The sequence below is a fragment of the Rhincodon typus genome, chromosome 10 (assembly GCF_021869965.1).
Source record: "Rhincodon typus isolate 14 chromosome 10, sRhiTyp1.1, whole genome shotgun sequence".
Classification (NCBI taxonomy): Eukaryota; Metazoa; Chordata; class Chondrichthyes; order Orectolobiformes; family Rhincodontidae; genus Rhincodon; species Rhincodon typus.
In genome coordinates this window covers 61770282-61797036 of record NC_063341.1, presented here as the reverse complement: position 1 = coordinate 61797036, position 26755 = coordinate 61770282, and the positions used below count along the sequence as shown (strand labels likewise).

Genomic DNA, 26755 nt, shown 5'->3' with positions numbered 1-26755 from the left:
GTCAGGAGGCCTGGGTTCAAGTCGCACCTGCTCCAGACAGGCATAATAATATCTCTGAACAGGTTGATTAGTAAACTAGGTTAAAAAAATAGAAAAAAGGAAAAAAAATGCATAAACCCTGGAGCCCTCTTGTGGGGCAGTGGTAGTGTCCCTACCCATGGACTCAATAGCCTAGATCCAAGTCCCACCTGCTCCAGAGATGTGTAATAACATCTCTGAACAAGTTGATTAGAAAATAGCTTAAAAAAGAAACAAACTTGTTAGGGCCTTCTTTGGGCACCATGGTAGTGTTCCCACCCCTGGCCTTGGAGGGCTGGGATCAAGTCCCACTTGCTCCAAAGATGTTTAATAACAACCTCTGAACAGATTGATTAGAAAAATAGGTTAAATTTTAAAACAAAACACCTGTTACATTTGCAGTCTTCCAATTAACTACAACATTCCCAAAATCTTGGTAATTTTGGAAGATTACAACCATCCACACTCTCTGTTGTCAATTTTTTTTAAAGCACAAGAATGCTAACTGTGAGGCATAAGGAACGTATTGTCAATTTTTCCCCCTTTAACATGTTGCCAAGAGAGAGGGGACTCAGTCAATCAACCCATTCCTGAGAGATAGAAAGAACTGCAGTTGCTGGAGTCAGAGATAACACAGTGTGGAGCGGGAGGAACACAGCAGGCTAGGCAGCATCAGAGGAGGAGGAAAGCCGACGTTTTGGGTCGGGAACCCTCTTCAGAAATGGGGGAGGGGGAAGGGAGCTCTGAAATAAATAGAGAGAGGAGGGTGGGGCTGGGGAAGGTCATTGGGATGGTGATAGGTGAGTGCAGGTAGGGAGTGGTGGGGATTGGTCAGTGAGGTGAGAGGAGTGGATAGGTGGGAGAGAAGATGGACTGAGTTGCATATCCACAAATTTTTGGTAAGTCCTTGTCAATCTCCACTGCACCCTCTTCAGTCACTTTATCCTTTTCCTTGTACGTCAACCAGAACTGCGTGAAGTACTCTAAATGCACTTTAACAAAGATCTGATTTTGCATCGAGATTTAGCATAACTTTCATGCTTTTCAATTCTATTCCGCTAGAAATAAAGTCTGCTGCTTGTTTTTTTTATATCAGGCATTTTTAACTGCTGTGGCACTTTACAGTGATTGAGTCCATCTGTTTTATGCCGTCTTAAGTAACCATACTCATTGATTGTTAATTTTAAATATTAGAATGTCTGAAGATGTCTTTCCAAAGATTTATTTAAAAGGATTCGCTAATTAATTAAAGTGCTCGTTAATTATCAAAAATATGTAATGTTCAGACACAGCATGTTCAGGGTGCTGATGTGTTCTTGTGTAACACAACAAAACAAGCAGCATTGAAAGACTGAGACCAAGCTTTGCACCATTAGAAAGAGGGCATGCATTGTGGCAAAATAGAGAATTCCAAGTCCCAGCCCTGAACAGGGCTTTACTGGTTGTCACCACTGCAAGACTGGGAGCAGACTGTAGTTCAGGTTCCCAGAAGCAGCTGGCCTTTTGTTCGTTTCCAATTCATTCATGGAATGTGGGCTTCTTTGCCTGTTTGATCCCTAGTTTCCCTTGAGACGCTAGCAGTGAGCTGCCATCTTCAACTACTGTAATCCATTTGGTGTAGGTACACCCACAATGCCGTCAGGGAGGCAAGTCCAGGATTTTAACCCAGTGACAGTGGTCAGAATGGTGAGCGGCTTGGAGCAGATAAACTTTCCTTGTCCTTCTAAATAATAGTGACCATGGATTTGGAAGGTGCTACCTAAGGAATAGTGGTGAGTTCCTGTAGTGTATACTATTGCTGGACAAATGAGGTAATGCTTGCCGGTGCTGGAGGGAGAGAATATTTGTGGATGTGGTGCCAATCAAGGAGACTGTTGTGTCTTGGATGGTGTCCAAGTTTCTTGAGTGCTTTTGGAACTGCGTTTTTTCAAGTGTGTGAGGAGTATTCCATCACACCCCTGAATTGTGCTTTGATAATGGCTTTGATAACGAGTTGATTTGGGGAGTCAAGAGGTAAGATACTCACTGCAGGATTCCAAGCCTCTGACCTGCTCTTTGATCCACTGTATTTACATGCCTCATCCAGTTCTGTTACTGGCTAATTTTAACTGCCAAATTCTCTTGTCCGAGATGGACAACGTGAATGTTACTTGCAACTTGTCAGTCCAACTCTGGATATTGTCCAGGTCTTGCTGCATTTGGACATTGACTGCTTCAGTATCTGAGGAGTCATGAATGGTGTTGAACATTATGAAATTATTGGAAAAACTTCCCCACTTCTGCTCTTATGATAGAGCGCAGGTCATTTGATGAAGCAACTGAAGATTTTTGGCCTAGGTCACTACCCTGAGGAACTGCTGAAGAGATGTCCTGGAGCTGAGATAATTGGACTCAAGCCATCACAACCATCTTCATTTGTGACTGGTATGACTCCAACTAGTGGAGAGTTTGCCCCCTAATTCCTATTCATTCTGCTTTCGATCAGATTCTTGGACGGCATAATTGGTCAAATATTGCCTAGGTGTCAAGGACAGCCACTCTTATCTCCCCTCTGGGGTTCTGATCTTCTTTGAATCTGGGCTTTATGAGGTCAGGAGCTGGATGGCCCTTGTGGACCTCAGCATCACTGAGCAGGTTATTGCTGAGCAGCCGCTGCTTGGTAGCATCATTGATGACCTCTTCCATCACTTTGCTAATGATCGAGAGTAGACTGATGGGATGCAGTTGGATTAGACTTTTCTTTTTTCATTGTGTAATGAAAATTTGTGAACAATTTTCCACATGGTTGGGTAGATGCTAGTGTTGTGGTTGTAACAGAACAGACTGACCTTGGGCGCAACAAGTTCTGGAGCACATGTATTCTGTATATTTATGGAATGTTGTAGGGCCCATAGCCTGTCTCCAACAGTTTCTTGATATCACATGGAGCGAATCCAATTGGATGAAGACTGGCGTCTGTGAAACTGGGGACCTCTGGACAAGACTAAGATGCATCATCCATTCATTTCTGGAAAGCTATCCTTCTCTGGCAGAGGTATAGAATAAAAAATTAGGGTTATAATGATTAAACTGCATAAGGCAGGTGAAACCGCAACTGGAGTATTGTGTGCAGTTCTGGTCACCACATTGCAGGAAGGATGTAATTGCTTGGAGAGAGTGCAGAGAAGATTTATTAGAATGCTGCCAGGACTGGAGAATTGTAGTTACGAGCAGAGATAGGAGGGATTAGGCTTATTTTCCTTGGAGCAGAGAAAGCTGAGGGGCGACACGATTGAGGTATACAAAATTGTGAGGGGGAACAATAGAATAGACAGGAGGAACCTATTTCCCCTGGCAGACATGTCAAAAACCCCAGGCATCATAGATTCAAACTTAGGATAAACTCTTATACGCAGAGGGTGGTGGGTGTCTGGAATTCACTGCTGAGTTGGTGGTGGAGGCAGAGACCCTAAACTCTTTTAAAAAGTATCTGAATCTGCTCCTTGAGTGCTGTAAGCTACAGGGCTACGGACAAGCAGGAAGATGGAGTTAGAAAGGCTATCTGGGTGTCTTCAGGTCAGCATGGACAAGATGGGCCAGATGGCCCCCTTCTGTGCTGTATAACTTTGGTGGTTCTATGGTTCTATTAGATCCACTGGTGTGGATAGGAAAGGGCAAGGCATCATATGTAGGTGTATGAGTTAACACCTTTTTTTATTCATTCATAGGATGAGGGTGTCGCTGGCTAGACAGCATTTATTGCCCAGCCCTAATTGCCCAGAGAGCAGTTAAGAGTCAACCACATTGCTGTGGGCCTGGAGTCACATGTAGGCCAGACCAGTTAAGGATGGCAGTTTCCTTCCCTAAAGGACATCAGTGAACCAGATGGGTTTTTCCAACAATCGACAATGAATTCATGGTCATCATTAGATTCTTAATTCCAGATATTTATTGAATTCAAATTCCACTATTTGCCGTGACAGGATTTGAACCCAGGAACCCAGAACATTTTCTGGGTCTCTGGATTAACAGTCCAGCGATAATACCTCCTCCCCATACTTTGGGAGCTGGCATTGAGTTAGCATAGAGATTATAAGGGCCATGGGCATGATTGGGGGCAAGGGAATATCAGGGCCCCGGAGGTGGTTACAATAGTGTCACTGTAGCTATGAGGGGATATGAGGATAGATAGAGGATGTATTGGACCAGACCATACCATCTAAAAATATATTATGGAGGTAGCCTAGTCCCTGATGTTTTTTTATTTTAAAGGTAAATGTAAGGTGTTAAGTTCTAGATGCAATTTGATTAGTCAAACTACTCGACGTTAAGCAAAACACAATTTATTCAAACACTACAATTAAAATACAACAAAAGAAAAAAGGAACTTGGAATAACTTAGCTCTATTGGTAAAGTTAACAGAATAATTGATTATTTTACTACTGAACAGAAACTGTTCCAATATAGTAACATCCCATAAACACACTCTTGGCAAAAGGCAAATTCAGAAAACATATTGTCTCACATACAATTCCAGCAGCCCAGGTGGAAAAACATGAAGAGAAAACTCAGACAGAGTGTAGCATGAGAGATGTACTACAGCCACAGACCCAGCAATAACTGCTACTGAAAAACTAAGAAACTAAAGATCCTGGTTCTGTGAGAGCTTTGACACACCCATGTAAGCTGCTTTTATTGGTCCAACATTTTAAAAAAAAACAATGCTTAGCAAGCTGTTTACTTTATTGACTTTTCAAATAGACAGCTCAGTACCTCTGTCTTACAACATCACTTTAAAAAAATAAAATAAACCTTGTAAAGCCGCTGTAATGTCACAAGGGGCATAGGTTAGCATGAAGGATGTGTGAACGATTCGGGTGGTTACAATGCATTGGTTGACACAGGTTCGATGGAATGAAGCATGCAGATGGGAGCGAGAGGATGAGAGCAGAAGAGATATCTCATGTTTATCTTTATCTTTAAACATTGAACATGGCACTTGTATCCCATTGCTGGTTTTTGCCCAGACCGGCTCAGGAAGCATAACATCCTTCACTCTTCCCAGGTCAGCTAGTTAATTCTCAGCCTAATCCATACCCAAAGCCTGACAAAAAACAAGATTTGTAGGTGGACACGTTTAAAGGTTATGATTGTAGAGGCTGGATTTCTACCACCTCTACACACCTGATCCAGCAATGGAAATCAGGGCCTGAGCTTTCACAATGCAGTCTGTTTGAACCATTACACCTGAACTGGGTCTTATAAAGGTATGGAATTATCAAACATACCTCAAACATTTTGTGAATAATTCTTCAGATTTAGATTTCCATTGATTTACTTATTGAGTCAAATTTTTACTACGTTGCTTTAAACAGTCGACTCCTAATTCAAAATATTAAACGCATAAAGAAGCAGTAAATTGCACATGTGTGTACTGAAAACTATTATATGTGCTTTTTAAACTGAAAGGGTGTTCTACATTGTTAAAGAAGGAAGAAAAAGCATCAATACAGATGGTACGCTAACCTATACCAATGAAGGCTGCTTCATATCCATCTCGCTTCAACGTGTCCAGAGTCATTCCTCCAATTCCCAAACGTTTGCCAAAGACAATCTAACAGGATCATAAAACAGAAATGATTATGTGCTTTTGCATTCATACATACTAGTGTTCTTTTAAATAAAGAAACAGACCATGATATAAACCCTCAAATAAAGGCAAAAAATTGTGAATGCTGGAAATCTACATAAACACAGAGAATGCTGGAGAAACTCAGCAGGTCTAGCAGCATCTGTGGAGGGAGAAATGCAGTTAATATTTTCAGTCTGGTATGACTCTTCTGCAAACCAGCTGAGTGTATCCAGCATTCTCTATCTAAGTTAAGAGACAACAAGGTGTAGAGCTGGATGAACACAGCAGGCCAAGCAGCATCATAGGAGCAGGAAGGCTGACGTTTCCGTCCTAGACCCTTCTTCAGAAATGGGGGAGGGGAAGGGGGTTCTGAAATAAATAGGGAGAGAGGGGGAGGCGGATAGAAGATGGATAGAGGAGAAGATAGGTGGAGAGGAGACAGACAGGTCAAAGAGGCAGGGATGGAGCCAGTAAAGATGTGTAGGTGGGGAGTTAGGGAGGGATAGGTCAGTCCAGGGAGGACAGACAGGTCAGGGGGCGGGATGAGGCTAGTAGGTAGGAGATGGGGAGGGGGCTTGAGGTGGGAGGAGGGGATAGATGACAGGATAAGCTGGGCTGGTTTTGGGGTGCAGTAGGGGGAGGGGAGATTTTGCAGCTTGTGAAGTCCACATTGATACCATTGGGCTGCAGGGTTCCCAAGCGGAATATGAGGTTCTGTTCCTGCAACCTTCGGCTGGCATTGTTGTGGCACTGCAGGAGGCCCAGGATGTACATACTGTCCGAGGAATGGGAGGGGGAGTTGAAATGGTTCGCGACTGGGAGGTGCAGTTGTTTATTGCGAACCGAGTGTAGGTGTTCCGCAAAGCGGTCCCCAAGCCTCCGCTTGGTCTCCCCGATGTAGAGGAGGCCACAACGGGAACAGCGGATACAGTATACCTCATTAGCAGATGTGCAGGTGAACATCTGCTTGATGTGGAAAGTCTTCTTGGGGCCTGGGATGGGGGTGAGGGGGAGGTGTAGGGTCAAGTGTAGCACTTCCTGCGGTTGCAAGGAAAAATGCCGGGTGTGGTGGGGCTGGAGGGGAGTGTGGAGCGGACAAGGGAGTCACGGAGAGAGTGGTCCCTACGGAAAGCAGATAAGGGTGGGGAAGGAAAAATGTCTTTGGTGGTGGGGTCGGATTTTTTCCGGAGGTTGGTGGGGTGGTACGTGAGGACGAGGGGGATTCTGTTTTGGTTGTTATTGCGGGGAGGGGGTGTGAGGGATGAGTTGCGGGAAATGCGGGAGACACGGTCGAGGGCGTTCTCGACCACTGAGTAGGGGATGTTGCGGTCCTTGAAAAACGAGGATATCTGAGATGTTCGGGAGTGGAATGCCTCATTCTGGGAGCAGATGCGGCGGAGGCGAAGGAATTGGGAACAGGGGATGGCATTTTTGCAGGAAGGTGGGTGGGAGGAGGTGTATTCTAGGTAGCTGTGGGAGTCGGTGGGCTTGAAATGGATATCGGTTTCCAGGTGGTTGCCAGAGATGGAAACAGAGAGGTCCAGGAAGGAGAGAGAGGTATCAGAGATGGTCCAGGTGAACTTAAGGTTGGGGTGGAAGGTGTTGGTGAAGTGGATGAACTGTTCGAGCTCCTCGTGGGAGCACGAGGCGGCGCCGATACAGTCATCAATGTAACGGAGGAAGTGTCATGATATCAACATTGTGGCTCCAAGATCGGATGAGAGGTTTGTAATTCCATGACAAGTAACTCATATCTTGCCTTCCCACAGCTGAGCCGTCACATACAAAGACACATGAGCGTAGACACATAATACAGTCCTATCCATTTACTTGGATGTGTGCAAATGTTCAAAACCTTCAACACCATCCAATACGTAGCAGCCTGCTTGACCGGTACCTGATCTACCATCTTCAATACTCCCTCCAATTGATGCACTGACAACAGGTATGTGCCAATGACAAGACAGTACTGAAGTAACCCAGCAAGGCTCCTGAAACAACAGCTTCCACTACGTATCATCTAGAAGAAAAGGGCTACAGATACATAGGAAAAGCATCATCTGAAAGTTCCATTCCAAGTCACACATTATCCTGACTTGGAACTATGTTACATTCCTTCACTGTCTCTGAGTCAAAATCCTGGATCTTGCTTCTAATCAGTACAGTGAGTGTACCTACACTATATGGACTGCAGTGGTTCAAGATTGCAAGTCACCATTATTTTTTCTAGGGCCATAAGGATGGGCGATAAATGCTAGCACAGCCAGCGATGTTCATATCCTGTGAACAAATACATTGAAAGAATACTGCCATACTTTTCCACATTACAAAATTTTCTAAAAGTAGATGTCATTATTTCCTTAAAAATGTTTAAACACTCTGCTACAATTAAATGGAATGTAGACTTTATGATTGCAATATTCAAATGTAAGAATTTTTTTTACATTGAAACATACTGAGAATATTGACCTGATATGGATGTAGGTGCTGGATTTGTTGTGGAAAGGTGATAGCTATGATTTTGCTTTATATACACATTAACTGTAAAATCACATTTGGAACATCATTTGACTAAACAAAACTGATCTTTTAAAATATTAAATTCAGTTACTTTCTTCCTCGTTATTCAACAGTGAAATGTAAAACTAAGCTACAAGTGCAGTTCAATTAAAAGAAAACAATTTTTAATTGATTATGCTGAATACATTCAACAATTTAAGAAATTGTTTCTTTCAGATAATTAATCACATGCTGTCAAATCAAGACAGAACTATTGATTGCCCTTTCCTGTGCTGGTGGCATTCAAACCACAGACAAACAAATGCTCCAAACAAAATCAGGTATCCTTCCCAATGTGACAATTCTGTGACTTTTAATTGTGCTTTGCTAATGTATGTGACATTTCACTGTTAATCTTCAGTGAACTTCAAGTCATTCTTCATGCTCTTTGCATGTAAGATAATTGTGTTATTCCATTACCTTCACACCAAGGTCTTTCATCAGCTTGATCTCAAACTTGACAACATCATAAGGCAATCTGTATTGAGGTATCTCTGACGTGCTATAAGAAAAAAGAAAGGAAAGTAAGTTTCATTTTTTCTTGATTCCTGCAAAGGGTTTCTTTAAATACAAACCCACTTTTATCACACTTCTGTTTCTTAAATTTAAAACAGCATCATTTTTGTTGTCAAGAAAGAACAACAGTTTATGAATTTCAAAACTTGATTTAAAATCTCACAAAACTAAAAGAAATGTTCGTTTTAAGTTGACTACCTTTTTAGAAGTTTCAAAAGACATACCAATAATGTGCTTAATGTTTGTGCTTTAGTCATAAACTTCTATAAATTGGTGTCTTAATTTGTAGAATTTGTATGTCTTATAAGCAGCAAAGTCTGAAATAAAAACAAAACAAAAATGGAAATACTCAGCAGATCCATGCAACAGGTATCGTGTGTGGAAAGAAAGAGTTAAAATGTCAGGTCATCATGACCTTTCATCATGTAGTAGTCTAGTGGGTGCTGCAATTGGTACCCTGTCTGCGATTTAAAAAGAAATGGGCAGTTGAGCTTGTTTACAATTGATCTTAACGGTGTGCTGTCCAGGCTGTTACGTAGTTGATAAGAAAGGCAAGCTGCTGTTTTTCCCCAATTGGTGAAAAAGCATGAAGGATAGAGAGGTACCTCCTTTGAGGGCACAAAACATAGGACATCGAACATAGAACAGTACAGCACGTTACAGGCATTTCGGTCCACGATGTTGTGCTGACTTATTATCCTACTAAGATCAAACTACCCTGTATACCCGACATTTTACTGTCCTCCATGTGCCTATCCAAGAGTCGCTTAAATGTCCCTAATGTATCTGACTCCACAACCACTGCTGGCAGCGCATTCCACACACCCACCACTCTCTGTGTAAAGAACCTACCTCTGACATTTCCCCTATCCCTTCCTCCAGTCACCTTAAAATTATGCCCTCTCATAATAGTCATTTCTGCCCTGGGAAAAAGTCGCTGGCTATCCACTCTATCCATACCTCTCATCATCTTGTAAACTTTTATCAAGTCATCTCTCATCCTTCTTTGCTCCAATGAAAAAAGCCCTAGCTCCCTCAACCTTTCCTCATAAGACCTGCCCTCCAGTCCAGGCAGCATCCTGGTAAATCTCCTCTGCACCCTCTCTAAAGCTTCCACATCCTTCCTATAATGAGGTGACCAGAACTGAACACAATATTTGAAGTGTGATCTAACCAGAGTTTTATAGGGTTGCAGCATAACCTCGTGGCTCTTAAACTCAATTCCCCTGCCAATGAAAGCCAACACACCATATGCCTTCTTTACAACCCTATCAACTTGGGTAGCAACTTTGAGGGATCTATGGACAAGGACCCCAAGATTCCTCTGTTCCTCCACACTGCCAAGAATCCTGCAATTAACCCTGTATTCTGCATTCAAATTCGACCTTCCATTCAGAACTGAGATGAGGATGAATTTCATCACTCAGAGAGATGTGAACCTATGGAATTCTCTACCACAGAAAGCTGTTCATTAGATATATTCATAAGGGATCTGGATGTGGCCCTTGCATTCAAATTCGACTTTCCAAAATGAATCACTTCACACTTTTCTGGGTTGAATTCCATCTGCCACTTCTTTGCCCAGCTCTGCATCCTGTCAATGTCCCGTTGCAACTTACAACAGCCCTCCACACTGTCCACAACTCCACCAACCTTTGTGTCATTGGCAAACTTAGTAACCCACCCTTCCACTTCCTCAAGTAGTCATTTATAAAGATCACAAAGAGCAGAGATCCCAGAACAGATCCCTGCAGAACACCACTGGTCACCAAGCTCCAGGCTGAATACTTTCCATCTACTACAACCCTCTGTCTTCTATCGGAGGACCAGTTTTGTATCCAGACAGCCAAATTTCCCTGAATCCCATGCCTCCTTACTTTCTGAATGAGCCTACCATGTGGCACCTTGTCGAATGCCTTGCTAAAATCCATATACACCATATCCAAAGGTCTACCTTCATCGCTGTATTTTGTCACATCCTCAAAGAATTCAATAAGGCTTGTGAGGCATGACCTGCCCCTCACAAAGCCATGCTGATTATTTCTAATCAAACTGTGCTTTTCAAATAATCATAAATACCATCGCTCAGAATCCTCTCCAGCAAAGTGCATATTGGCAGCACTGCGCTCCAAGATGGAATCCGAACCATAACTTTGTGCCACCCTTGGCCTCCAACACCTGACTGTCCATCACTCCTTAAGTTACCCAATCTATTCTTGTCCAAACTTCCTGAACTTACTAGATTCCAGAATCTAATGTCCTCTGCATCTGTTACTACTTTATCTGCTGCCACTACAGAGTTCTGGAACTGTTGGGACTGCAACCAGTGGCAGCTAATCAGATTAGGAAGACATTTTTTAAAAAATCCTTGTACTAGATGTGGACATCAGTGTCGAGTCCAGTATTTGTTGCATATCCCTAATTGTCCTCTTACTGAGTGTTAAGCCATTTCAGAGGGCAGCTAGGAGTCTACCACAAGAGTCACATACAGGACAGATGTGGTAATGGCAAGCTTCCTTCCCCAAAAAAGCATTAGTGAAGTAGATGGATTTGTGTGAAAATCAACAAGTCACCTGGCCACTACTAAAACTAGTTTTTTTATTGTAGCCATTTATATATTCTCATTGACTTCAAATTTCACCATCTGCCACTCCAAAGTCAGGCAGAGCAAGCTAGGTGTAAAATCAAACATTCTTTTCAACCATGGCATGCCTGAGTTTCAATATCAAAGAGCGTCAGTATAAATTTTCTTCCATTTTACACATTCCTCATCATTGATGATGCATTCAATCAAATTATGGTTATTCATAGCATGACAAAGTAGCACAACTCCACACAACTAACATATTGATAGAATGCTATGTGGTTGTAGTAACAAATGGTTTAATATGATGGGCTTTTTTGTTTTATGGCTTGGTCAGAGATTTCACTTATTTTAAATATAGCTTGACTTTTGTGAAAATTTCAAAGGTGGCTCATGTGAGCATATTATACTTGTCTGTTCAAAATATCAAATTCCACAATATCATTAGGCAGAATTAAACCTCACAGTATGTAAAACATATGCCAGAGATTTGAGTTGAAGTGTATTGAGTACATTGCACCGAGTGTTAACATGTATGATGAGACAACTTTTCAATGTTATGGAATGGAGATACCAGTATATCCACTGTTATATTTAGCCTTATTCTATTTTATTGAGTTGCTGATGTAAAAGCAACATCAGGCCAGCGAGTTTGTACAAACATCATGAACCTTTATGATTGATCGATGAATGATACCAATCATACCATGAAGTGATAAGAACAAATTAGCTATCTGTTGTTGGATCACCTCCCAATTCCCAATTGCAGGAGGAAATTTTCATAAGATAATTGAATTCTTGTAAGCATCACTTCAAGATCTAACAGAATCTCAAATGCAAACAGTGCAACTGTATCTTTGTTTGTTGAATGTTTCACAACTCCAGGGACAAAATGTTGGTTCGCCACTGGTATCAGATAAAGGCTACGAAATATGGCTCTTCAATGCAGCTAGGAGTGCCAATCTAGACACTAAAATGTAACTATGCTATGCATGCTTATTTCTGCTGCAAGCCATGACAGGCACTATTTTCATCAACATGCTACTGTGTGCTAAAGAAGCACTTGCAAGACAAATGCAGAGGTAGTTTGTGACATCAATCAATGTGCAATGCCAGCTGTGCTCAACTCCTTCAATTGATTACACACAACTGAACATATACTCAGCAACAGGAGGGCCATCAGCCTGTTAAATTTCACTGCTTAGGGAAGGGTTAAATGGATGACCAACTCTTTACCAATTGGTTGCTGTTTGCTTTTTAATTCTTTCTTGCTGTAATTGCAGACAACAAGACTCCTTCAAAGTTACCTCAGTTGTGGAGAGTGCTGAAGGACGAGTTCAAATACTCAGCTCAATCTACTTTCTCCACCATCTGCAGCTTGTAAATCAGAAAAGATTACACGTAGAGAAGAAACTAGAGTGTGAGAAGGAGATTTACCTATAATTATAGCAACTTCTTCCATGGTTTCAGCCAATCTGCTGTCCATATCCTCAGCAATGGCCATTCCAATGATGGCAAGCATAATTTCTTCCACCTTGGATAAGGACATGCAGCCATGCTCGTCTGGTTCTGATTAGGGCCTGTTGACTCTGGCTATGTAACAATTACTCTTGTAAACGAAACTGAGGTATATTAGTGAGACCACTGTAATTTATTTAAGGATGTAGCAGCCTGGTTGAATAACTACGTGTCTGTGCATGTTGTGAGATGTGGGTTTGAGGCTTTGAGTAGTGTTAAACGTGTGAGGGCATGTGGCAACTGTGAATAATAGGTGTGGGTCATGATTGACAAAGGTTTTTGGTAGGTGAGTAATGAGAGGTTGGATTAGTGCATCAAGCAGTTGGTGAGTTTAGTATAGCAGTTATGGAGAGATGACTTTTTTGAAGATATCTTCACTGACTTTGACTGGCCATGTTAGGTCATTGAACTTATTTGTTGTTTGACTCTGGGCATTAACTTCATGGGGATAAGGTCATGTAGGTACCTCTGACCTTACCACTTATGTGGCTCTCCTGTCTTTGCAAGGTATGTGCAGGGCCTCCAACCTCCTTGTAGATGATCATTGCTCTTATTATATTCACCTCATTCATCAAAATGCCAAGTGCAGCTCTGGATCGCCCTGGAGCACTCTCTCCCCAGTTGCACTATGATTTATTATTCTTGCAGCTCTTTCCAAAGAACAGTTCCAACAAATACTGCAGCCAGAACTCACTGCCTATTTGAGAGCTTTAAGAGATGCAAAACTCTCACAAACCTAAATCTCCTCCCAAAGCATGCAGTTACTCAAATGATGCATTTAGCATCATTTGCTTGCATTCAGACATGCAAATTAGCAAGTGTTTGATGTGCCGCCAGCATTGAAATCAAAATGCATGGGGTAGTTACTCATCACAACACTGTGATCAAGGGTTGCCCAATCCTGCATCCCTGCCACCAAAATTCTATACTCAAATTTAAATGTTTTGGGGAACATTAAGATGAATGGGGAAAATGTGTAGAAAATTTATAAAAACTAATCAAAAAACGTTGTAAGTCCTTCAGCTACCTTTACTAAAGCTGAACAATTTTAAAGAGGCTGGGATGAAGGGAAAGGGTCCTTAACATGAAGACATGAGTCTGCAGTTGTGGCAATGTAGCTCAACGTTTCAACGGCTTTGAAGTCAAGTATCAGATGTTGGCAAACGTTGAGTGCTGCACCAAGACCTGCTCACTTGGTCAGCTCTCGCGAGATGCCTGCAAGAAGGTGCAGCCAAGATTCAGGCTACAGTTGACTTACTCCTGTCCCTGCAAGCACGTAAGCTTTATGCTGCTGGTAGTCACTGGTGATCTTACAGCAGATGGCACAGCTTGGCATCCTCCCCTCTGCTGACTCAGAGTCAGAGAAAGGAAAGTTACTGCAGTCATTCCCTGCTGGGTTTTCCACAGCCTGCAGAAATAGTTACTGGCAGCTTGGTAGGCAGCTCCAAATGGGCAAAGCCGATCACTTTGGCGCACCCACTTCCATGCAAATCCATGTAAAACATGACACGCTGTGATTATGATGATTCTGAAGAGTGTTCCAGCATAAAGGCGATGTGTGTACTTCTAATTAAGATCTCACCTAAAGCTACTGTTTAGTTGTCATTGGGAAGAGAAGCCTTGATCCACAATATTTGCCACAATGACATTTGCTACTTCACTGTGCAGATATTAGGGTGCAAGTGCAGGACGATGGGCTGGAATCACCTCTTGAGCCATTTGACATTCTTGGCAACTTTCTTGGCCCATTTTCCTCTAATCATATCTTCACCACCAATTCCTGATTTCAGATCTTCAGGTGCCAATAAAGAAAGCAACTAAGATAATGAATAAGTATTTACACCTTATACAAAGGCTCGTGACAGTCCAAGTGCCAGCTTAGACGAGGCATGTATTAACCGTTAAAACTTATGTGCTTTTTATAAACTTTTCTGCCTGTAGCTACAGCTAGACGTCAAAGATTCATTGCTGTAATCAAGACTCTGTACCTAATAGGGCTCTATCTGCTTATGTTCATGAAGCTACATTGAGGCATCAAAAGCCTGCCTCCTCTTCACGTAGAAGTGAAGAAGCGGGAAACTGGAACTACTGATTTTCATCAGCTCACTACTGCTACAGGACACATATTGAACCAATAATGTCAACAGAGCAAAAGTGCACAGTATCACATCATTAGATTGAGTCCTACAGTAACTATCTGCTAATTAGTGAGTCAATATGATAATCCATGTAAAAACCGAAAGAACTGCGGGTGCTGTAAATCAAAAACAAAAACAGAAGTTGCTGGAAAAGCTCAGGTCTGGCAGTATCTGTGAAAAGAAATCAGAGTTAACATTTCAGGTCCGGAGACCCTTCTTCAGAACTGCAATCCATGCAATTAGAATCTAATTTTTGAGGTATAATGAGGAATAAAATATCCAATCTAGCCCTGCTTTGTCCTGGAAAGTTAAAGGATATTTAAATATTTCTGAACCTGCAAGATGCCAGGCAATTTTCAGATGTCCCTCGTGGCTTCAAACCACATAAAGGAGGTATTAAACCCCTTGTATGCTTTTACAATGGGCCTAGCTGTGTTTTCAGGACTCCTTTCTTAAATACATCAGAGTGAAGCAGAGATAAACCAGCATGCTCTCTCAGGCCCATTTCAGTTTGCCAATTCAGTAATCAATGGACACAATAAAAATGCATTGCTTTTAGACTTCATGCATTACAGCGGGTCACTACAGGCTCTTGCTAGCCTCTCCCTTCTATGTGAAGAACACTAGGGAAATTGTGAGACAGAAATAGACCACCAAAACCATGGCAATGAGGTTTGATGTCAAATTTTGGAAGAGCCTTGGGCCAGAGCCTCAAGATCCAAAGTGGACCTACACATATTGCTATGCCAGTAAATGTGGAGCTGTTTCCCTTTATAATCTTTTAGGATTATGGAATAGTTTAACAGAATATACTTATCTTGCTAAGAATATGCATATTTGTCCTAAAACAGTGTTTATTTATTTTATAGCATTCATTTTAATACAGCTGCAGATGCATATGAAAGTTGTTAGATGCAATTTTTTTTGTAAGATGTCATCAGAAAAGAAGCGACATATTTTGCACTGTGCTGATAATGATCACAAATGGAATTGCAATTGTTTAAAATTCAAAGCAGCTAGATACTATTGTTTCACCATTTCACATTTGCTGAACATTGTTGATAACACAATTTAGCATTGCACTTTTGAGATTTGTGTGATTTACTTTTAGGCCTCAATCCCTTGTTAAATGTGCAATTTAAAATGAGTGGCCATTATAATGTTTAGCGAAAAAGATAAGTTTTAATGTAAAAGATAATCAATGGTGATTACATTTTAGGATAAAGTTATTATGTACTCTCGCACTGGCATAAAATGATTTTGGATGTATAATATGTAAAGCACACTAAAAGCTAAGCAGTACTAGAACCCCTCCAAGAGTTCACTTTATTCTGCTTTGAGTATCAACAGTTTTACTGTGAGGTCAGAAATGGGAAAAATCACATTTTAAAAGTACATAAAAAACTATTGGGTCCCTGGAACTTTTTATTTAAGAAAAGGACTTTACATGAAATCTGTTTCAACATTTTTAGAATGTAGACTTTTCTTCCCAGCATTAAAAATTAGCAACTGGAGGAATGGAGCTCCATTCATGTATCATAGCTACATGCACAGATTTCTTTATCTATTTTGTCATCTGCGCATCACAGCTAGCAAGGATGGGTCTCAGATTGGTAACTACTGTATAACTGCAGTGTTAAGTGAACAGGAGAGAAAAACATGTGCATCTGTTCTTTCTGATCCTCCAAAATGTCAGCGGTATTGGGAGGTTGGTCATATATATGGAGCTCTGGTTGTGTGACAATACTGTTGCACACATGCAAGTTTCATGGAAGAGGAAATCAAACAAAAGTAAATGATTCAAATTTAACATATAGCCCCTAGCAACTGTATTATAATATTTATTTTAAAGACATAACAGCATATGGACACCTTAAAACAGGCTCAATTTAAATGTAACTGTGATCTAGTATAATTTGTGACTATTAGCACAATTCTAAACAATTAAGTATATTATGATTAAATAATTAGGAGATTTGTTCCGTCCTAACTCTTGAACAAGTACAATGCATTCTTGATGTGGGAGAAAAGAGATGGTGAATAATTGAAGGCAATTTTTTTTGTCAACAAGAAAGTGTTTAGATTTGCAGTGCATAGTTTTACTTGCAGATAATAACATCAGTTGACAGAAGTGCAACATAAAAACTCCAGGCAGCTTGCACAACTTTGCATGACTTCTCAGTTTGACTACTGTTACAACAGCAAATTACAAAATATACCTCAAACCTCCCAAATATTCGTGTTTTTCAAATATTGTGATGTCTGAATAGCCCAATCGAGCTAAAAAAGAAGCACAACTGATACTGGCAGGTCCACATCCAATTAGGGCTATTTTAGCATGGAAGCTCTCAGGTAATTCTTCAGAAGGTGGAAATGATGGATTCCGAATCTGAGGAATTTTCATCTCTTTGAACACCTAAGTATAGGAAAGAATGAAATGTTAGAATTTATAATGTGTTCTGTTCTGTTTCATCAAAATACATTTGAAAAACTAATGATTCTCAATTGTTTTTGCAGGAATGGAATTGGTTGAATATATGTAAGGGCATATCATGTTGAACATGTATACCATGTCTATTTTACGATCACGTACACACAAAATAATCAATTATGGAAAAATATTTTGGCGAGCGACTCTATAGGTATCGTCATAATAGTGTCCCTCTAAAACTATCGATTCATTTTAAAGGTTAAACATCAAATGTCAAAAGGCTTTGAAGTAACCTCATGCATGTAAATTATGCTTTGAATGTTGGGTTCAGGAAACAAGCAGCAACATCTAAGTCCTAAGCATGAAAGAACTATTTGATCTCAGTGAACAAAGCATCCATGTTGTCCTCACCTCCCCAGTAATAGCATGTTTCACCAGATTCTAATCGAGAGGGTTCTATTCCATTGGGGAACATGATGTTAATTTCTTCATCTTGATAGTTCCATTAGTGATTGTACTGAGATAAGGGTTGGTTGGAACTAAGTGAGCCTGTCAAACAGCATGTGAACCCACCATGACAATGAGCAGCTACAAAGGTGAAAAAAAAAGTGACTTTGTGTCTGGAAGAGCTCTGAGACAACAGATATGTTAACTCTTCCGTGTCAGAGAAATGTAAATTTTGGTGCTTTTTTGTCATTAATGTGGCAACATAAATTGAATGGCTGAAGCAAAAATTGTGACATCCTGTGGCAAGCAGTCTGACACCTGCAGGACTGTAAAACCACATTTCAAAATCTTAGGTATTTTCATTTAGGTTTCTGGAAATAAAATAGAACATCACTGACACTTGTGTACTTACTACATCGAAAATTAACCTCAAGGTACAGTAAACCGTGTTTTGGCATGCAGTAAGCCATCAGGATTCTCCAGTTACTAAGTTCAGTGTGAGATAGAGTCACGACTCAGATTTATCAACGGAGCAAAAATAACAGATATTGTTCGAAGAATAGTGTGGTACAATTGCAAACTTAAACCCATTTCATTGTTTCAATAAATATTTACCTTGATTTTATTGAAAGACAATAACCTGCATTTAAATGTTGCCTTTAATGTAGCAAGGGACTTCACAGGAGGGTAATCAGTCAAAATGTGTCTCCACAGGAAGGTAATCAGTCAAAATGTATCACTGAGCCATGTAAAAATGAATTAGGAGAGGTGACCAAAATCTTGGTTAAAGAGGTAGATTTCAAATAGCATCTGTGATGGTGGAGTTAGATGTAGAGAGGCTTACAGAGAAATTCCTGTCTTGTGTGTTTTTTAAGATTAAGATAAAGCTTAACCCACGTAAGTGTCATGGTGATATTTTTAGATATTACAAGCTGACTTTGATATTTTGGAGCTTCAAAAATAATCAGCAAAGAACTATTAATGACAATCATGTGGTAGTGCACTTCCCTGGCAGTTTATATCATGGAATCATAGATTCCCTACAGTGCAGAAGCAGGCATTTTGGCCATTGAGTCCACACAGACACTCTGAAGAGCATCTCACCCAGAGCCATCGCCCCCTTACCTTATCCCTGTAACCCTGTATTTCCCATGGCTAATTCACACAACCTACACATCCCTGGACACTATGGGAAATTTAGCATGGCCAATCCACCTAACCTGCACATCTTTGGACTGTGGGAGGAAACTGGAACACCCGGAGGAAATCCATGGAGACATGGGGAAAATTTGCAAATTCCACACAGACAGTCGGCCGAGGGTGAAGTCAAACCTGGGTCCCTGGTGCTGTGTGGCAGCAGTGTTGACCACTGAGCCACCATGCCACCCCATATGGTTACAAAGTCAGAAAATGAATTCCCAAAAAACAACTAACTCTTTGATTTTTCAGTTTTAGGTGCTCATGGACTGTTCTTGTTCTTTGATTTTATTTCTACATTAGGGATTAAATGTCATACAGCAATTCAACCACATGTTTCAGCAACATACCTGAATATGTCTGTATGTAGCTATTAAAATGTTGTTGCATTGCTGAAACATATTGTGGCATTTGGAACTTAAGGCTGGATATGTAGGCACCAACCAGTATAGAGGTAGATAGGTCTGAAATTTTGTCCCACAGAATATTTGGTGGTTTGCACACACCATCTTACCCCTGGGCCATTTTCCTGGAATACAGAATCATGATATACATGGGCAGAATCTTATTTATTTTTCCATTAAGTACAAGTAGTGTTGAGTTTGTTGCTGTGAAATTTGTTGTAGGGCTGAGCAAGCTGTCTCACCACATCTTACCAAACCCATGTAGTTGTAATTCAGTAAAGGTGTGACTAGATGCCCAATGCGTAGTTGTGTGTGATATTTCTCTTTGTAGTCTCTGCCTTCTTTTTTATATAAGAAAGTAGAATGCAGTGCAATGTTTGCTTATTTCTCATCCCGGTTTTACTTCTCTCTCACGATATTTTCCCCCTTTTTTGGTCATGTTTCCCTTTAGCTTTCATGCTGTTACTCCTTTAATGACCCTATTTCCTTAAAAAAATGTTATTTTAAGAATTATAGGCTTCTAATTTAAGAATTGTAGACTTGTAGTTGCAGACTTATGCCTGTTAGTGGCGTTCATAACGAATAAGGAATGATGACATCACATGAGTATTTTGAAAGTTTTTGCACCAATCTGAAGGAAGAAAATGGAAAAACCAGCCAAGATCTGGACATAATAAGACTTTTTAATGTAGATAATCAAGCTTTTTGGTGTTTTAAAGCCATATTTTCTTTAGGAGCCGTGTGGAGCTCTGCATTTAGGATCACTTAACTGTTTTTCTTTAATAAAATCAATACAGCAGGCTTGTGTTTCATTTAGAGAGAGGTAGAGTGCTCACTGTGTAGTTTTTAGTATTATTTGCATTTGTAAATTCAGTTATTTCATCTTTAAGTAAAGACACATAACTTTTTTTAAAGCAACTTTAGATGTTAATCAAAAAGAAATTAGCTCTACCTTTTTGCATGTCAATGCCCTATCTATATAGATCTGCATGGCTGTCTGTACTCGCAGAAACTGATGCTGTTGGTTTCCAAATTCTCAGATGCCCACAACTATTGTTCAGTTGATCTTCAATTAGTTCTCCAAATATTTGTCATCAAGGTTTTGAGTCACTCTTATTTTTGCCTCTAGCAGGGTATTTATCTAATGTAGCAACACTTATGTTCTCCCTTACAGCATAACAAACTAGCCATGGATGACATGGTATTGAAGAATCCAACAGACATTTATCACAACTCTATAATATATACAATCATTATATCTTTAAAGCACATCAGTGATTGGGCTAATATCAAGATATTAGCAATAACAAATAAACATGCTTATGGTAGCATGTCATTGCTTCATGTGATCTCTGAGTAAGAGTCCTTTGTGAATATAAGACATTTATTCAATCAGGTTACATGCAATGATACAGTGACGATATCATAAGCTTATCTGCTGGAGGTGCACTAACATACTTACTGTGAGACACAACAATTACTGGTGAAACAGAGATAGTAGGAACTGCAGATGCTGGAGAATCTGACAGGACAAGGTGCAGAGCTGGATGAACACAGCAGGCCAAGCAGCATCAGAGGAGCAGGAAAGCTGGCATTTCCGGCCTAGACCCTTCATAACTGGTGATCATGTTTGTCAGAATTGGTGCTCCTCACGATCAATAATACTCGCCATACTTGTGCAATTTGTTGGTCTCCAAAACTAGGCCTCAGATTACATGGAGGAACACAGCAGGCCAGGCAGAATTAGAGGAGCAGGACTCTGATGCTGCCTGGTCTGCTGTGTTCCTCCAGGTCCACACTGTGTTATCTCTGATTCCAGCATTGGCAGTTCTTACTATCTCAGATTACTTGGTCTTTCCGCAAGTGTGCTAGTAGCCAACTGTCACTTATTCTGGTGGCCGGATGTCCCAAGTGTGTGTGTGTTTGTTGTAGGCAGGACTAGGGTTCTGCACAGAGATGGAGTGCACTGTTGAGCAGTGTGTCATGCGAATTATGCTAGCCTGTTTGACTCTTTCACACCACTGTCCACAAAGCAGCAAGTTGAATGGCAACTTGAACTTTCTGGAGCATTCACGATCCTTGCATTTTTTGGCATTTGTTACAATTGGCTGAATGGAGAGTCATAGCAGGCTATGAGCAGAAGCTACAGCTCCATGAGAAAACAGCAATTGATAGCCTTAAGTATAATCCACAAATGTAGTATGTCAAATCAAGTAATGAAACTAAAATGCTTCATTACTAATCCTTTGCAGTTTTAAGAGAAATATAAACCTTATTATAAGACAGACTAAAGTCACAAATCAAGTCCAAGTTATTACTTGTACTTGTTCTCTAAACACTATTCATTTTGCTATTGGATTTATCACAACTATGACACCTATTATAAGCCTAATCTTCTTTCTTTATGTAAGCCTATATTTCTAATACTGAATCTGACATTTATCATGCAGATGGACTAGCTGTACAATAGGCAGCCACGATCATCACTACTTTACCAGTATTAGGTGACAGACGTTCACTGTCAAAAGCACCACATCTGCAACAACAGACACCTTACATTTGTCATTAATACTATCACTGGTTTTGCTGTGAGGTACTCCATCACATGTTACGTCAGTATGTTCTGTAAAAACCATCTTTTTTTGTCTGCCATCAATAATATAAGACTAAATAACCTTGCCATAAACTAGTTCAAGATTCACACAGCGAATTTTCATTATGACCTTTATTTAAATGTGCAGAGCCTTTAAAACAACAGAAATTCTGTAGAAGTTGAAGTAATCTCTAAAACACGGTATAATCTTCCCACTTTTTTTTGTAGAATTCACTGTAAACAAGCTTTTGTCGAAATAAAGCAGGGCCTAAATTACTTTTGGTGACTATTAGTATACGAATGCTTAATGTATTCCAACTAAATGATTTGCATTAGTGTCTCCATTAAAATAGAGAGATAAATTTGGTTGAACGTGATAAGCAATCACTTTGTGGCCATTAGTTTCTATCTTACAGCACACAATGGTGTGCTTCATGAGGTCAAAAACAGAGTACTAGTTATGTGTAGACCCAATGGGTATGTTGGCTACTCAGCAATTTCAGAATATTAATTTCAACATTGTAATTACAGTACATATAATGGTTACAAGTATTTTGATTGTATTAGCCAGTGAAGCCAGATTATTTCAACGATGGCTTACCAGAAGTAGATCAGTGTATTTTTTTTTCTCCACAACACAAGAGTTACCTCAACTTTCACAAACTTTCACAATCCATTTCAATCTCTGTGCAATTTTCAAAAAGGAAAAGAAAATGTTTCACCACATCGCTCCTCAGGGTACAGTAACTCACTTTTGAATCTTTATTGCTGCTGCTTCAAACAAGTCAGGAGGAAGTACATACAATCAATGCTGTTCCATTAGCCAACTGTCAAAAACTGATCAATCAGGAAAAATGGTTGCCAGAATTCATTTTTTTTTCAACATTAACTCCATAAAGCCACTGTTTCATTAGATCTGGCAATTCCACAAATAAAGATGCATTGACAAAGCAATGTCGTCTCCTGCATTTTTATATCTGCTTCACTTAGCAGATGATCCTTCTTTTTTGAGTGATATGAAATGTATGTGCATCATCTCTTCCAACAATGTAGCTCTTTAGAATAAACAGAAGTGAAAACAACATACAGTAAACACTAAATGCTGTGAGATCAGAACCCATGATACAAAATTTTGTCCGAAAATGTCCAGTTCTTTCTCTACATGAAAGTCACTGTTATGGTTTGACTGAATGATCAGCTATGTTGAAAACATGATTCTTCATTCAGGAAATATAAACTTATTATAATACAAGTTCATAAACATTCACTGAATAATGACCTATAACAATGGTGGGATACTCTTTACGTACCTCTGTGGCAAACTGTTGTAATCCGCCTATGTTAATTGCTCCTTCTTCAGTTGCATGTAAATTGCACCCTCCCACACAGAGGTCAGAGGTTGGGCATACCATCCCACAAGTTAGACCAAGGGGGTTGTCAGACAGAATGGCTTTGGCAGCTCCATAGTAGTTCTATTAATTAAGCGAAACACATGAAACAATAAAATTAGCTGATCATACACAAATGATCTGAGTAAACATACCAGTCTACTGTTCATTAATAATGTTTAAAACAAAGAAAAATATTTCAAAAAAAATCAGGAAAACAAGACTTGTTATTTGCAGAGCAAAGAATTGTTTTAAAAGCTGCAACAACATAAAAATAGCAAAGCTGACCAGAAATGAGAAGATAAAAATTTGCAACAGTCCTATAAGACCATAATAAGACTGCTCTCGAGTTGAAGAGAGACAATAGGTGGTGGTTTAATGTGAGAGTCACCACGCCTCAGGCAAGGGAGAGAGGTTGAGAAGGAGAGTCCTTCATGATAATCTCAGCCAATACAGGAATCGAACACGCGCTGTTGGCATCACTCTGCATTGCAAATCAGCCAATCATTAAGATAATTTGATATGAACGTGGACGAAAACAAATTAAGAAGACAACCAGATAATGTTATATACCAAAATGCAACATAAACACAGATGTATATATCCTCACATATATATTAAAATGTACTTAATGTTTACGAAGGTAGAATCCATATTTATACTGGATCATCTATACCCTGGGAGAACCCTAAAACATTCCAGTGAGGGCATATTTTGTTCCAAGGATGGAAATGGAGATTTTAAAGTTTACACACTTTGTCAATAGTTTGAATACATATTGCACAGAATATTCTCCTCCCTGATGTAGTGAGAGTAATGATGACAAAATAAGTTGAAAATTAAAAGATCAGATCTTCAACAGAAAAAATTTTCCAGATTTTCCTCTCAAGCCATAAATTAGGACTTCACAGTCTCATTCTTGAGTGGTAACTTATTTCCATGCATTTGAAACCCTTCAAAGCCTCAACTCGTCCTTGCATTTTTGCATCCCACTTCTATACACCTCTCCTCCACTGAGAAGGAAATTTCCAACAGGTCCAACAGAGCAGGTAACCTAACAGCTGCAGCTCAACAAGTGCCTGTCACAGCCATCATGCTAACTGCTTCTTCTGCATAATGTCCCTCAACGCTCCATGGCCACCGGCCTCTTCAACCCTTCACCCATACAGGTCAGCATTGGATTTGACCTGCTTTTTGTGTACAGGACATATTTGGGCAATTTTTCACCTTGTCAGGTAGATACCAGTATTGTAACTGTACTGGAATGGCTTCACTAAGGGAGCTGTAAGTTCTGGAGTGTAAGTCTTCAGTTCCAATGCCGGAATGTTGTCAGGGCCTGTAGCCTTTGCAGTATCCAGTGTCTCCAACCATTTCTTGATATCACGTGGAGTGAATTGAATTGGCTGAAGACTGGTATCTGTAATGCTGGAGACCACTGGAGGAGGCCAAGATGGATCATCCACTTGGCATTTCTGGCTGAAGATTGCTGCGAAAGCTTCAGCCTTATCCTTTGCACTGATGTGCTGGGCTCTTCCAGCATTGTGGATGGGGATATTTGTGGAGCCTCCTCCAGTGAGTTGTTTAATTGTCCACCACCATTCACAACTGGATGTGGCAAGACTGCAGAGTTTAGATCTGATCTGTTTGTTGTGGGATTGCTTAGCTCTGTCTATCACTTTTTGTTTATGTTGTTTGGAGTGCAAGTCGTCCTGTTTGGTGGCTTCACTAGGTTGACACCTCATCTTCAGGTACACCTAGTGGTGCACCTGGCATATCCTCCTGCACTCTCCATTGAGTCTGGGTTGATCCCCTGGCTTGATGGTAACAGTTGACTGGGGGATATACCAGGCCGTGAGGTTACAGATTATGCTGGAGTACAATTCTGCTGTTGTTGATGGCTCTTAGCGCCATATGGATGCCCAGTCTTGAGTTGCTAGATCTGTGCGAAGTCTGTCCCATTTAGCACGGTGATAGAGCCACACAACAAGATGGAGGTCATTCTCAACGTGATGGCGGGACTTTGTCTCCACAAGGACTGTGCGATGGTCACTCTTACCGATACTGTTATGGACAGATGCAACTGCAGCTGGCAGATTAGTAAGGATGGGGTTAAGTATGTTTTTCCCTCTTGTTGGTTCCCTCACCACCTGCTGCAGACCCAGTCCAGCGGCTATGTCCTTTAGGACCCGACCAGCTCAATCTGTAGTACTGCTGCCACTCTTGGTGGTGGACATTGAAATCCCCCACCCAGAGTACATTTTGTGCCCTTGCCATCCTCAGTGCTTCTTCAAAGTGTTGTTCAACATGGAGGAGTACCGATTCATCAGCTGAGGGAGGACAGTATTGGTAATGAGCAGGAGGTCTCCATGCCCATGTTTAACCTGAAGCCATGAGACTTCACAGGGTCTGGAGTCAATGTTAAGGACTCCCAGAGCAACTCCCTTCCAACTGTATACCACTGTGCCACCAGCCTTGCTGGGTCTGTCCTGCTGGTGAGACAGGACATATCCTGGGCTGGTGATGCTGGTGTCTGGGATATTGTCTGCAAGTATGATTCCGTGAGTATGACTATGTCAGACTGTTGCTCTCCCAATATTGGCACTAGCTCCCCAATGTTAGTGAGGATGACTTAGCAGGGTCGACAGGGCTGTCTCTGCTGTTGTCTTTTCCGGTGCCTAGGTCAATGCCAGGTGACCCACCTAGTTTCATTTCCTTGAGACTTTGTAGCGATTGGTACAACTGAATGGCTTGCCATGTTCATTTCAGAGGGCAATTGAGAGTCAACCACATTGCTGTGGGTCTGGAGTCACATGTGGGCCAGACCAGGTGAGGGTGGCAGATTTCCTTCCCTGAAAGACATTAGTGAACCAGACGGGTTTTTCCAACAATCAACAATGATTTCACGCTGATCAGTAGATTCTTAATTCCAGGCTTTTTTATATTGAATTTCTGTGGCGGGATTTGAACTCGGGTTCCCAGAACATTAGCTGAGTTTCTGGATTAATAGTCTAGTGATAATATCACTCGGCCATTGTCATACCAGACCTTGGGCACCAATTCAGGTTGCCAACCTCTGAGGTTTAATTTAAGTTTTAGTGCAGAGGATGAGGTGGGCAGCTTGTAATGGCAGGCAGCACTGGAGTAAATCTTTCAGCCAGACAGAAAGTGGTCATGTTTCTGTATGGCACTGACTTACCTCAACATCACAGCTATCACATATGCAGAGATAACAAGGTGTAGAGCTGGATGAACACAGCAGGCCAAGCAGCATCAGAGGAGCAGGAAAGCTGACGTTTTGTGTCTAGACCCTTCTTCAGAAGCGGGGGAGGGGAAGGGGATTCTGAAATAAA

The 26755-nt window shown here is 40.8% G+C and overlaps 1 protein-coding gene across 1 annotated transcript in view; it reads right to left on the bottom strand.

Moving 5' to 3' along the window:
• Positions 1-26755, bottom strand: part of dpyda.1 (dihydropyrimidine dehydrogenase a, tandem duplicate 1) — a 619381-nt gene that overhangs the window by 336110 nt on the left and 256516 nt on the right. The window contains exons 5-8 of the mRNA XM_048601540.1: positions 23328-23489; positions 17165-17361; positions 8610-8691; positions 5525-5612 (exon numbers count right to left, since the gene is read on the bottom strand). Of these exons, the coding sequence (XP_048457497.1) occupies positions 5525-5612; positions 8610-8691; positions 17165-17361; positions 23328-23489 (529 nt within the window). The remainder of the gene's footprint in view (positions 1-5524; positions 5613-8609; positions 8692-17164; positions 17362-23327; positions 23490-26755) is intronic.